The following is a 14,826-nucleotide window of genomic DNA, read 5'->3' on the forward strand; positions in this document are numbered from 1 at the left end:
TCGTGTGTAATTATTATTCAAAAATAATTTTTTTTATTACATTTATTTATCAAATTAAAAAATAAATCGAAAATAAAGTTGCATTTGAGAATTATACTAGATAGAATTATCGTTCGAACGGATTTTAACTTAGTAAACATGCAGAAATCGAGCTCTGTTAGAATTTTTGTCGTGACAGAAACTTTGGGTTCAACTCACTTTAAACTACCCGTGGGGGCATTATCATCGATACCGCGTTTAGCTTCGCAATATTAAATTGATTTCAGCGCTTATTTCATATGAATGATAAACACAGAGATGGTACGAATTCTGTAAAATAAAAGGTATGCTTTTTCTCAACTAATATATTTAAAACATAGTCAATTCATATGAATGAAATTCATCATTTAATAATAGATGATAGTAAAACATGATAATAATTTTTACAAAAAGAAATAATCCATTGCTATAATGACGATACATCATCATACTCATCGATTCAAAGTCTTGTTTTAGTATTTATCACTTCTATATTTTACAGTTTGGTAAATTTGTAATTATGTAATTTTCTTATATCCCTTTCCGTGGAATACTGGGTGTAAGTAATTGAAGTACTGCTGCTGAATCCGGAAAAAGAGAGTGATAATTAACAACTGGTACATAAGCAGCAGTAATAACGCGGCCTGCAAACCATCTACCATGCAAAGAATTGACTGAAGCTACGGCTGTAGCAATTGATGGACATTTTACATATACATTTCCTTGCGGTGAAGCTTCATCGACATAAACGTGTAATACACCGCCATGTTTGTTGCATTCTTCAATTACATCATCTCGTATTTCTTTAACCCAGATCGTTGAATGTTCACTAAAAGTATAATATATTTATATTTATATATCAATAAAAATTTATATTAAATAATAAAATAAACAAATATAATAATCATTAAATTACTATAGTTAATCTCTAGTTTGGCAAAAAGTAATAGTACCAAATAAAATTATTTAGAAAATATTAAATAATATTTTTTTCAACAAATTATAAAAACTAGCAAAACTATCTGAAAAATCTTCATCTACACTGCCCATCAATCACTTTTGCCGTATCTAGACCAAAATTAGGCAAATTTGAAAGTTTTGTATCTCAATCGGAAATTATCGTATCAATAACAATGAAGGTTGTTGTAATACCTTCCATGTAACACATGAAGAAAGTTAAAAAAATAAAAAACTACGTTTTTTTCGATAAAAAACAAATAAAAAACATTTCGATTTATTTCATTTCGATTCAAATCAATTCCAGTTAGGACTAGTGATAGGAGAACAAATATACTAACAGAGATTAACCCTTTGCGGCACACATTTTTGAAACAATAATATAAATATGAAAACTGTTACCCGGTAGGTTTTTGGGGTCACTGATTACGAATCTGAAGTCAGAATTTGAAAATTTTAATTTCCAAGATGGCGGATCCAATATGGCGGATCCATTTTTCAGCTAGATTGAAGTATCCTGAATGGAAGTAGAAAGCCGATATATGACAGACCCATGTGTTTGTTCAGTGTTTTTTTTACACTCGCCATTCCATACTATATTCTGCTATAATTTTTACATTTTTTTTCTAAAAAATCGTCATTTTGGTGCACTTTTCAGCCATTTTTTAAAAAATGGCGACTAAAAATCGATAATTTGATATAGTTATACATTCATTAACATATTAGAAGGATAAAATATTAAAAATCCCCGTGAGCAACGATTTATTAGAGCCCTTCATACATGAAAATCTCATTTCAAAAAGGTGGTAAGTATACGAGGTGTGTTCAAAAAGTAACGAGAATTTTTAAATTTCGCGGGTTTGGAGAGTCCGCTTGTATAAAATTTTTTTTTATTATGTTGATACACATGCCCCTGAAGTACGATAAAATTTTCAGCAATATTCATTGCTTACTTTTTAAGTGGCAGCCGCTAACGTTAGACGTGTTTTTCGAGCTCGGCGATTTTCGTTTGTGAAAAAAAATGGATCAAAGAATTTGTATTAAATTTTGCGTAAAAAATGAAATAAAGTGTAGTAAAGTTTGTCAAATGTTAACAAAGGCATGTAGTGAGTCTGCTATGAGTAAAGCAAGGATTTATGAGTGGTATAAGCGTTTCCAAGATGGCCACGAAAACGTTGAAGATGACGAACGACCCGGACGCCCAAGCACATCAACAACCGATGAAAACGTGAAAAAAGTGAAAGAAATGGTTATGAACGATCGCCGAATCACAATCAGAGAAGTCGCTGATGATGTTGGCATATTAGTTGGCTCATGCCATCAAATTTTTTCGAATGTTTTGGGTATGAAACGTGTGGCAGCAAAATTCGTTCCAAAATTGTTGAATTTCGAACAAAAACAGCGGCGAATGGAAGTTGCTCAGGAGTCGCTAAATGAAGTCAATAACGATGCAGAACTACTAAAACGTGTTATAACAGGTGACGAAACATGGGTTTACGGATATGATGTCGAAACTAAGGCTCAATCGTCCCAGTGGAGGCATTCTGGATCGCCAAGACCGAAAAAGGCTCGACAAGTGCGGTCGAATGTCAAGGTTATGCTCACTGTGTTCTTCGATTTTAATGGCATAGTGCATTATGAATTCTTGCCACAAGGTCAAACAATCAATAAGCAGTACTACCTACAAGTTCAACGTCGTTTGCGTGAAGCAATCCGAAAAAAACGCCCGGATTTGTGGCAAAACAATTCATGGCTTTTGCACCACGATAATGCGCCTGCTCACACTTCATTGCTTGTTCGTGAATTTTTGGCCAAAAACGAAACTGTAACGATGCCTCAGCCTCCATATTCGCCAGATATGGCTCCATGTGACTTTTTTCTATTTCCAAAAATAAAGAGAACATTAAAAGGCCGTCGTTTTACAAGCATAGATGACATTAAAAGCGAATCGCTGAAACAGCTAAAAGCTATTACAAAGATCGAGTTTCAAAAGTGTTTCGAGGATTGGAAAAAGCGTTGGCATAAGTGTATTGTATCCGAAGGGGACTACTTTGAAGGCGACAACATTAATGTAGATAAATAAATAAATATTTTTTTCATAAAACGAAAATTCTCGTTATTTTTTGAACACACCTCGTACTTACCACTATGCCGCAAAGGGTTAAAAACTAGTCTTTTCCTCTTTGCTATGATCACCTGTAAATTTGCATGCGACCTTTTTAACTGACGTGATAGTCATTTTTGTAAAAAAAAACAGCCTCATCTTGAATCTATCATTATCTCTAGTTCTATTGGTTTTAGAAAAAAATGTGATTCAGAAAAAAGTTTTGTTTGATGCTCCAAAAGACGGAAATAAAGTGAAATTAAAGATATGGAAAAAAAATTTTTACTCGTTTAATCTATTTTTATGCCTCTCTGTAATTTTGCTGCATTCATTACTAGTTATATGATTATTTATTGATTATACAGGGTATTTCAATTTAATCCGACCACGCGCATAACCTAGTAAAAATGAACGTTATTAAAAAATGACCTCTATAAAAGTTGTAGGGGAATGAGTAGGTTATTAAATGCTATCATCAACTTTGACCCTTAATTCGATTTTTGAGGTAATTTGAAGGTCAAAGGCCTTTTTTTATTTGGAACCCATATTTTTGACGCCGGAATCGTGCAGAGCGGGAAAAATTACATCCAAAATGATATTTCAAGTTTGTATTTAGGACCTGAGAAGGTCAATTAAAGGTTAAATGCTCAAAAAACTGTATTTTTGTCATACCGATTTCACTGTACAATTTATTAATTAAATTAATTAATTCTCTGATTCTCCATTATTTTTTTATGTGGATTTTATTTCCGTGTTTTGGGGCATCAAACAAAACTTTTTTCTTTATAATATTTTTTCCTAAAACCAATAGAACTAGAGGTAATGATAGATTTAAAATAAGGCTGTTTTTTTTACAAAAATGACTAACTCCAGTTAAAAAGGTCGCACGCAAATTTACAGGTGATCATAGTAAAGGGGAAGAGACTAGCTTCTGATATCTGTCGGTATATTTGTTCTCCTATTATTAGTTCTAATCTGAAATTGATTGAATCGAGATGAAATAAATCGAAATATTTTTTATTTGTTTTTTATCGTAAAAAACATAGTTTTTTTATTTTTTTAACTTTCATTACATGCTAAATAGAAGTTATTATAACAATCTTCAACATGCACCTTGATTTTTTTTATATAATAATATCCGACTGAGATATGAAACTTTCAAGTTTGCCTGATTTTGGTGTATGTCTGGCAAAAGTGACTAATGGGCACTGTATATAATATTAATTACTCTTTTATTTTGTAAGCCTTTAAAAAATTAAGTCACCAACCAATTCTTTAGTAGAAAATGTTTACAATCCATGATATTTTAAAACACGATAAAGTGGATCTAAAATTTGCAATATGTAAATTTATATCAATTAATATTTTGAAAGTTCGAAAATAAAGTAAATCGTAAGAATGCAGAGTGTGAACAAATAATTGCGTATGATTAGTTCGTACGAAGAAGAATATTTTGAATGTCGCATGTGTGTTTATGCTGCAACCACTTCGAAATGAAATGGAATGAACGTTTTTATTAATTTTAGTTAATAAAATCGTTCGTCTGACATCGTTTGACTGATAGAATATGGTCTTCGAGGTACGTTTCTCCTTCTGTAGACTTGTGAAAAGGTAGGGATGGAATTATGAGGGTCGTTCAATAAGTCCGGTACTTTAAATAAAAAATTACTATTTATTTAAATAATTTCAATTTTTCAACATCGTGTCTTTTTAACTCTATATATTTATTATAGCGGTGCTCAAGCTTTTTTATGTCCTCTGAAAAGTAATTTTTATCAAACTCCTTAAAATACTCATTTGTAGCAGCAATTACCTCTTCGTTGAATGAAAATCTTTTACCCGCAAGACAAATTTTCACGTCAGGAAACCAAAAATAATTAGAAGGGACCAAGTCTGGATAATAAGGTGGAGCGTAAATCAAATAATTTGGCTGTTACAATGGGATTCTTGTGAGCTGGTGCATTGTCGTAGTGGAAAGAAACTCTTTTTTCGCCAGATGGAGCCGCTTTTCCTTCAGTATGGCATCAAATCCGTCTAATAATGAGGTATAATATTTTCCTGTAATAATTCTTCCACTCTGTAAGTAGTCGATTAATATTATACCACTTGAGTCCTAAAAAATCGTAGTCATGATTTTTTGGACTGATCGTACCGTCTTTGCTGTTTTTGGCGCAGATTCACCTAGCCTAGTCCATATTTTGGACTGATTTTTCGTTTTTGGCGGATAATAATGAATCCATGTTTCATCAACAGTAATATACTATAGCAAAACTCCTTTGGATTACGTTGGAGCATGCTTATAAATTGCTGAGACGAAACTATACGAGTTCGCTTATTATCAGCTGTGAACAAGCACGACATCCATCTTGCAGAAAACTTTTTCATGCTCAAACATTCATGTAAAATATCCATGTGCATCCTACTGACTTCACGCACTTTCAATCGACAATCGGCAAGTAAAATATCATGAACTTTATTGATCATATCTAAAGTATTTACCTCTTTTGAACGGCCAAGACGCTCAGCATCATTTGTGTTCTTACAGTCACAACGAAATTCAGTAAACCACTTCTGAACCATGCTATATGATGGAGCAGGGTTTCCATAATATTTTCTGAGCTATTTTTCAGTTTACTTTGATTGATTTTCCACGGAGGAAATAATGTTTAATAAGCACATGAAACTCATTTTTTTCCATGATTTTTTTTACACAATGAAAATTAAATTCAGATGACTGTAAAAAAATTTCCAAACCAACGTAATGACTTGAAACCTTGTATACACACTTCTCTAGATGGGACTCTTTTGCAGTATAAAATACGTTACGATAACACCACAATTTTCTGAGAACTCACAGTAATCCAGATGCGGCCGAATTAAAGACTTCACCAGTCTTCTACACATCAGTGTGGTTCAAGGTCGACTAAAGAGCGAACTATATAGTCAGTTATTGATCATTTTGTGACCTGATCAATGTTCTGTTTTTATATCAATTTAGTATCCAGCATGATAACAACCTTGTCACTAAAAGCCATGCAGACTCCATCCTGCAGCTCTACGTCTGGCTACCCTATACCTTTAATGATATTGATGTTTTTTGGAAGTCACAACATATAACCTTTGTTTTGCCAGCATTGAGACATAGGTCAGAGCCAACTTGGCCATCTTCCGTGCCATTCTAGATAGTTTCACAATGTTCTTTCATAAGTCGCCTGTAATAGTATGCAGATAATTCTACCGATCACCGACATAGTTCGATGTCTTATCCTTGTAGCATATCCTGCAAGTCATTGACGTATTAAATAAATAGCAGAGATCCTCTAACGGAATCCTGTGGTTCAACTAGATTTGTCTCTAAACAGTTGGATTCATAATTCCTGAAAGAGACGCTCTGAGGTCGTCACTGTAAATAAAATTTATTTCAAAGTGAAGCTACCTTGAAGAAATCTATTTTGCAAAGTTCAAGCAGTAGTTTGAAAAGTAAGATAATATTGACAACTTTATTGAAATCAAATAATAACAATACGGTCGTATCCTTTTAGTCAATGGCCATTCGCAATTCGTGTATTAGTTTTAGTGTAGTCATCTGTGTACTATGGTGATTCCTAAATCCAGTCTAGAAGAAATCCAAAAAAGTATTATGGTTAGATACCTCACGATTTGATCATGGGCAAATTTTTCCAACACTTTTATTATAAAACAAAGCAGCGATATATAACGAAAGTCGAAGGAATCCGATGGTGTGTCGCTCTTTGTAAGTTTTTACGAGCAATGAGCTGTGCCTATTTCCAGCCAGCTGAAAAAACACTCTGTGTGAAGGATGAGTTAAATATAGCTACGAGGAAACCACGAATAACTGAAAGAGTTTTCGCAGTGAAGCCGTGAGTTATATCATCTACTTCTTTTGCTTGCGAGGAAAAATATGATACTGCAAAGACTATATCATTAAAATTTATCGGTTTAAAGTAAAAACTGTCTTTGCTTGTTTCTATTACGAGGGTGGTCCGATAAGTACTTAGCCTAAAAAAGAAAAACGAAAATTTTGGAAAAGTGGCATTTTATTTTTCAACGTAGTCTCCTTTTAGTTCGATACACTTGGCCCAGCGATGCTCCAACTTCTTTAACCCGTCTGAAAAATACGTTTCCTCGAGGTCTGAAAAGTAGGCTTTCGTGGCAGCGATTACCTCCTCATTCTACTCAAATTTCTGCCCGGCGCGTGACTTTTTCAAGTTTGGAAACAAAAAGAAGTCGCACGGGGCTAAATCTGGAGAATATGGTGGATGGGGCAGCAGTTCGTAGCCTAATTCGACCAATTTGGCCATGGCGACGGCGAAGGTGTGAGCCGGTGCGTTGTCATGGTGGAAGAGCACTTTTTTCTTCGCCCAATGGGGCCGTTTTTTCTGCAATTCGACGTCGAATCGACCCAATAATTCGGCATAGTACAGCCCTGTGTCCGTTTTGCCCCTCTCCAGGTAGTCGATGTAGATCACACCTTGTGAATCCCAGAAAACGGTGGCCATCACCTTTCCGGCCGATGGGGCAGTCTTCGCCTTCTTCGGAGCACTTTCGCCGGGTAATGTCCACTGTTTCGACTGTTCCGTGGTCTCTGGTGTATACCAGTGGATCCATGTTTCGTCGACTGTCACGAAACGACGCAGAAACTCCTTCGGATTGCGCTTAAACAGCGTCAGACATTGCTCTGAAGTTGTCTTACGGTTGCGCTTGTTGTCCGGAGTGAGCAAACGCGGCACCCATCGCGCCGACAGCTTTCTCATGCCTAAAATTTCATGCAGGACATGACCCACGCGGTCTTTTGAGATGCCTACGATCTTAGTTATCTCACGCACCTTCAATCGTCGATCTGCCAATACGAGATCATGAATTTTTGTCACATTATCCTCCGTGGTAGCCGTTTTCGGAGCACCTGGACGTGGCTCTTCAAAAAACGACGTGCGACCACGTTGAAACTCGTTAAACCAATTTTTGACGGTCGCCATCGAAGGAGAAGAGTCACAGTACACAGCATCCAATCGCTTTTTGATTTCGCTGCGCGATTTCCCTTCCAAAAACAAGAATCGAATCACCGACCGATACTGCTCTTTTTCCATTTTTCAAAAATCAACGGACACACTTGCTTTCACACGCTCTCAAAAATAAACTACAACTCCGATCCGGCTGAAATCTTGACAGTAACCATCGAGAAGGTTGTACTACGTGGTAGAATATTTCTTTTGCGAGAGTGGCGCCATCGGGCGGTGAGGCTAAGTACTTATCGGACCACCCTCGTATACTCCTGCGCTTACATTTCAAGAAATCGACAATTGTTTTGCTGAAGTTGACTTATCCGTATACGAAACTTAGAAAGTAGGGTCATGAAAGTTCAATTGTTAATTCTTCATGGTGTAAAGATCATGAAAATTTTTGTATAATGTTTCCAAAGTATTTTTCACATAGAATACAACAGATTTCATCGTTGAATCTAACAAAAAGAGCGCTAGAATAATAAATCTAGGTTTTCTCGAGGTTTTCTGCCGCTAGCGGTTTTTGAGTAGGGTTTCCCCTTATAAAAAAGTGATGGAAGCCATATTGAAGCATTCATGACCTGATTGGCTCAAATGAAAAAAAACCGCGAGAATTTAAATTGATTTTAGTTGATTTTTTATTTCACATTTAATTTAATTTGTTTTTAGCAAAAAAATAAAATATAAAAAATATAATCTTTCATTCATCATTTATAATCATAATGTAGTTCATTGTTTATCAGTTTTATCCCTTATAAAAAAGTGATGGATGCCACGTTGAAGCATATAGTGATCTGATGGCTGAGATATATTTGCGTGACATACTTATGTGGCGGAAAATAAACATATAGGTATGGTTTTGAGTTGAGCTTTTACTAATAAAAATTCAAATCATCATAATTTATCATACGGATAATTTTGAAGATAAAGAAGTAAAAAAGTAGACTGTAATATTATTTATACACTCATAATATGAAACTAACAACGAAGAAATCGTTTCATACTAATGATATAGGTTGAAATTTCTCTAAATATTTTTTATTAATAATCGAAAATTTGGTTTTGAATGTGTAAAATAAAAGTTGTAATGTTGCAATCTTTATTTAAAAAGTAGAATAAAAGTTTAATAATAAATTAACCCGTTGAGAAAAAAATAGTATAAGATTATATTTATTGCAGTTTTTGATATAATAAATCATAAATTTGAAAACGTGTTTCATCACTAATACACATTTTCCACTGTGATATGGGTTTTTTAAAAAAATTGAAAAATCTACCTATGAAAAAAGTAATTTGTTAAATATGTTAATATTGATATAACAATAAAAAATAAAAATGAAGGTAAAAATGCGTAAAGTTTATTTAAACCAATATATTTTTATTTTCCTATATGAAAAAGTGATGCTGAGTGAAGTAATTTTATTTATGACCTGATTGACTTAATTTCGTCACGTGTGTCACAATTATGAGTAAATCGGTCATAATAATAAATCGAAGTACTTTACATCTATCATACAAATAAGTATAATAATTTGTAGGCATTAAACTATAAATGACTTCCACATTCTCTCAATGGTCTAACCTTAAAAAAATACGATAAAGTAATCTTAATGCACTTCAATTGCATTTATTTATTGGACATATAAATTAATTGAATATATCTTTATTGTAAAGTTTAGCTTCGGATAAATATGATTAGTATTGAGAAGAATGGTAAATTGATATTTTATATGAAATTCTGGGAATTTATTTCGGTGCAGTCGACACCGTTATTTATTTTAAATAAATTTTGAAATTTAATTTATAAATGTAAACAAACTCTCCAAATGGTTTTAGATGAACAATGGAAAAAACAGTGAAATTAAAATAATATATCTGTTCATATGGAGAAATCCTATGGAAAGCTTGATACCATGAACCAATACGTTAAAAAAGAAACAAAATTAAAGTGTTAGGTGCAGCTGATGGTTCTATCCTATCCTTATCCTTGCCTTATATTTATTTTTATTTTTTATTTTTATACTTTTTACATATTTTATTCCTATCTTATCTTTAAAAAAAGATGAGTCGCTGACATCCAGCGTTGTGATTTGTTGATGCAAAAATAGAACGCGAAATTTTGAATTTTCCTATACTTTGAAATATTATTATTTGTAACGAGCGGGCTCGTTAACCCTTAAACACCAAAAACGCCACTACCGGTACACTGCTCTTCGACGGCCAATAACTAATACTATTCGTAACTAGAAAAAATTGAGATACATACATTTTTATTGCTAAAGATCTCCTCTATCCGATAGTGTGAATAAAATTTCCCCCAAAAATGATTATTTATTGCAAAATGCAGTATAAACAAAAAAAACGTGATTTTTCGTGCGTATTTTTTTTTGTGATCGCTTTTTGAAAGGTTTCCCAGTCTGCAGTATACCTGGGACCTCACTAACCGGTGGAGTAAATGTCTAAACTTTAAGAATCCATGATTCAAAAATCGATTTTTCGTTTTCCTATTTCCAAAATGGCCCCTTAACGGCAATTTTTTTTCAAAATATTCATAAATTTTTTTGCTAAATTGGGTGCACTTTTCGAAAAAACTCTCAAGAGTAAAAAGTTCTTAGAATCAGCTGAAAAATACGTCTGAATTTTTTCAAAGAATTTATAGCAAATTTTTTAATTTTGCATATAACTAATTTTTGCAAAATTCAAAAAATTGCACAAAACGCTTCGGGAAAATTCGGGCGTGTTTCTTGACTGATTCTAAGAACTTTTTACTCTTGAGTGTTTTTTCGAAAAGTGCACCCAATTTAGCAAAAAATTCCCGCGGTTTCTGGTATCATCTAAAGGTGTTGAAGATGATTGATGTGCATATGTATATCTATCGTCTGTCTGCCGCAAACAGAGTTTACGTTACCCAACTATCACCAACGTGGAGGTCGACGAATCTCGATAGTTTCTTTTTTTTTCTTTTTTTTTAGTATTTTTATATTTTTTTAATTTTTTTTAAATATTTTTTTTAGAGATTTTTGAAAATTTCAAGTATTCGTCAATTGAAATCAATTTGATCCTGCTGTTTCAGAGTGTGATTGAGAGAAACAACGTAAGCAATAATACATATCGCAATCAATGCAAAATCTTGTAGTCCTTTGACGACATTTTTCAAAATTACATAATAATCTTGTTCTTGACTCGAATCTATGAGTTTTAAAATCGCCTAATTTCGATTGCAACAAATATTTCCTGCTAATGTCTCTACAAAAATCTTTTGTTTTCAATTTTTTTTTAGTACTCTTATTGCAAATTTTCCAAATTACTGTAGCATTTGTGATTGATGATTCTATTATTCTTGAAAAAATTTTAAAAGTCCATTTCTTCGAACTGATAGATGGAGAAGCTTTTTTACAACGGAAATCGTGTAAATCTACCCCTCCCATGTATTTGTTGTACAAAGAAAAAGTATGAGGAAATCCTAGTTCTACTCTCTCTTGAGCAGTTCGTGAAAATCTTTTCACGGGTGTTATGGGAGTGACACCAACAGCTGTGGAAAGAATAGAGACTTGTTTTGAGTCTATGACACTGATAAAATTCATACCACTGTTGCTATCATGACTTACTTTGTACGATCCTCGCGGATCTTTTTTTTCAAATTCATGTTTTTCTTTCACTCTATCCTTACGAACAGTTCCTGTTGATCGTAAACCATATTTATTCAGATAAATGAGTAAGTCTGGGCTGGTAAAAAAATTATCAAAGTAGATATGATAATCAGATAACTTTCTTATTGACAGGCCATTCAGAAGGGGATTGATCATTTGCACGACAACTCTCGAGCCAAGTGCACATGCCATTAACTTTATTCCAATACATGTATCATTTTTGCCACAATAAACATCTACATTGAAAAGATATCCATTGGCTGCACATAAACCCCAGAGCTTTATCCCGTATCTATCAGGTTTACAAGGCAGATACTATTTTAGGCTGGTACGACCAAAAAATCGAACCATCATTTCATCAACTGAAAGAGCTGTTGAGAAAAAACCAAATTGTTGAATGTTTTTCCTGAATAAATTTAATAATTGACGCACTCTCCATGCCTTATCTTTATCATTTCTATCTTGAGTTTTTGAAAATTTTATTTGTGATTTGATTTCACAAAATCTATTACGGCTCATGGCTGAAGCTACAGGAGAACATTTTACAAGAGGGTCAGTTTCCCAATACTCTGATTGATTACTTCGGATATTGTATGATGAAAGCACTAATATACCGATAAAAGTGTTGAGTTCTTGTATGAATATTTCTAAGCCATTTTCTCGGCTAGCTTCAATGATATAGTCTTTTATTTCTCTGGAGAAAAACATTTTGAATATTTCCACAGGTGTCATAGATGATATTTTTTTTCTTGTTGCATCTGTCAGAAAGATTTGATCATCTACATTACCAGAGCGAACTTTTTCCCCGGCCTTCCAAGAAAAAACGTGATCTGGTTCCAATTGTTTTTGAGATTCTGAGTAATTATGAAAAGTAGATCTATATGAAACATTTGGTATGGAATATTCCAAGGCCTCATTCTCGTCATCCGACGAGGAGTCTCCATCAGAGCCAGAGTCATCAGGATTTGGTATGATGGTACATTCATCATTTTCATCTGAATCCGATTCGGATTCAACATTTGTTGAAATTTCTGTGGCCCTGCGCTTAGGCATTTTTTTTTCGATGTGTTCGAAAAATTTTAGGATGAAAATCCGGTGAAGGTGTGATGTGGATGTCAGAGTGAGATAAAGGTTATTGAATCATTGGGAATTTTTTACTAAAAAACGATGAACTTTCCGAAAAAATTCTCAAGAGTAAAAAGTTCTTAGAATCAGTCAAGAAACACGCCCGAATTTTCCCGAAGCGTTTTGTGCAATTTTTTGAATTTTGCAAAAATTAGTTATATGCAAAATTAAAAAATTTGCTATAAATTCTTTGAAAAAATTCAGACGTATTTTTCAGCTGATTCTAAGAACTTTTTATTTTTGAGAGTTTTTTCGAAAAGTGCACCTAATTTAGCAAAAAAATTTATGAATATTTTGAAAAAAAATTGCCGTTAAGGGGCCATTTTGGAAATAGGAAAACGAAAAATCGATTTTTGAATCATGGATTCTTAAAGTTTAGACATTTACTCCACCGGTTAGTGAGGTCCCAGGTATACTGCAGACTGGGAAACATTTCAAAAAGCGATCACAAAAAAAATACGCACGAAAAATCACGTTTTTTTTTTGTTTAAACTACATTTTGCAATAAATAATCATTTTTGGGGGAAATTTTATTCACACTATCGGATAGAGGAGATCTTTAGCAATAAAAATGTATGTATCTCAATTTTTTCTAGTTACGAATAGTATTAGTTATTGGCCGTCGAAGAGCAGTGTACCGGTAGTGGCGTTTTGGGTGTTTAAGGGTTAAGAGATGAATGAGCGATTTTCGAAAAAGCGCGCCATGCGCAAAAGACCCGCGCAGCGAGAAAGAGAGAGAGATAGCTACGACACGCGGGCTCGAGAGAGTACATGTGAGACCGGCAAGCGGACAACACGCACTCGGAATCCTTTTGTTCATCGGTGTGGGAAAATTGAATGAGATATCGATCCCGCGGAGTGAAAGTTCGAAAAGTGTGAGCACAGTGACCGAGGAAGGAATCCCGTAAAGATCCACGTGTGAGGACGAGCGAATTGAAGACCGCCATCCGAATAGGGAGAGCCGGCTCATCGCCCACAATCCAAGAGGATCGACTCGCGGGCCTCCCCGCCTCGACAACCCTGGGCGACGGCCTCTGCGTAACCAGGCCCGAGATAAAAAGTGAAGCTGTCTGCAGCAGCGTTCATTCGCGTAAGTCCCCTCCCTTGTTTTTGGGATCGTGAGCGAGAATTCCGGCAAGCGAGCACATGTAAGCAGCACCGGCTGCGTGCCGGCCAAGTTTGTACTTTCTGTCTCTCTCTCACGCGTAAGTACGATTAGGTTGCGCATCGTCATAGCCGGGCCCTTGTAACTGTAAATAGCGATTAAATCCGGCAAAGATACATTATTAAGCCGACATATTTATTCGACAATCCTGGACATTTTCTACGTTCCCTCCTCCTACGCAACGTTTTCTAAGAACCTTCGACTATCGCTTTTCTTTGTTGTTCCGTGCTTTCGCACTCGTTTTCAGGTTGCGCGTCCAGCACAGAGCTAGCCAAAAGAGGAAAACAGCGGTGACATATAAATTTTGCTAACGGACGACGATTTATTTTTGGAGAAATCAACAACCGTTACATATTGTTATATATTAAAGAGTGTAAGATTTCTATTTTAGCGATAAATTAAATTTATGAATAATTAACATGGATAATAAACTGTAAGAATGGAAATATGTTAGTAAATTGGTTTAAGAACATAATACGTTATGTTTTGAAATTACTTGTACAAATTGTTAATTTTTTAACCATCTCCGATACTACAATCAATATCGTTGTGTTAAAATTTGGTAGAAAGAAAAAGAAAATGAATAAAAATAAAATAGAGACTACATATTTATCTTTTGTATATTTTAAATTAAAACGTATGCGAACAAAGGAAATTAATTATCAAAATATTAAACCTGTTAAATTAGAAGAATATTCACGGGTGTTTTCATAGTGGCAGCAAAAAGTACACGATGTTAAATGTATTACTCATACTAATATAAGATTGGAGCCATAATCACTACTA

The 14,826-nt window shown here is 34.2% G+C and overlaps 1 protein-coding gene across 4 annotated transcripts in view; it reads right to left on the bottom strand.

The window, feature by feature from the left end:
* Nucleotides 1–338: 338 nt before the first annotated feature.
* The window catches only part of LOC131666738 (RNA-binding protein 39), a 591,952-nt gene continuing 577,464 nt past the window's right edge, over nt 339–14,826 (bottom strand). For all 4 annotated transcript variants that reach the window (XM_058939621.1, XM_058939637.1, XM_058939627.1 and 1 more), the window contains one exon: nt 339–847. In XM_058939621.1, the coding sequence (XP_058795604.1) occupies nt 550–847 (298 nt within the window). In that variant the 3' untranslated portion in view covers nt 339–549. The remainder of the gene's footprint in view (nt 848–14,826) is intronic.

This window comes from Phymastichus coffea, unplaced genomic scaffold (assembly GCF_024137745.1).
Source record: "Phymastichus coffea isolate CEN01 unplaced genomic scaffold, Cenicafe_Pcof_1.1 PCOF00004, whole genome shotgun sequence".
In the NCBI taxonomy this organism is placed as follows: Eukaryota; Metazoa; Arthropoda; class Insecta; order Hymenoptera; family Eulophidae; genus Phymastichus; species Phymastichus coffea.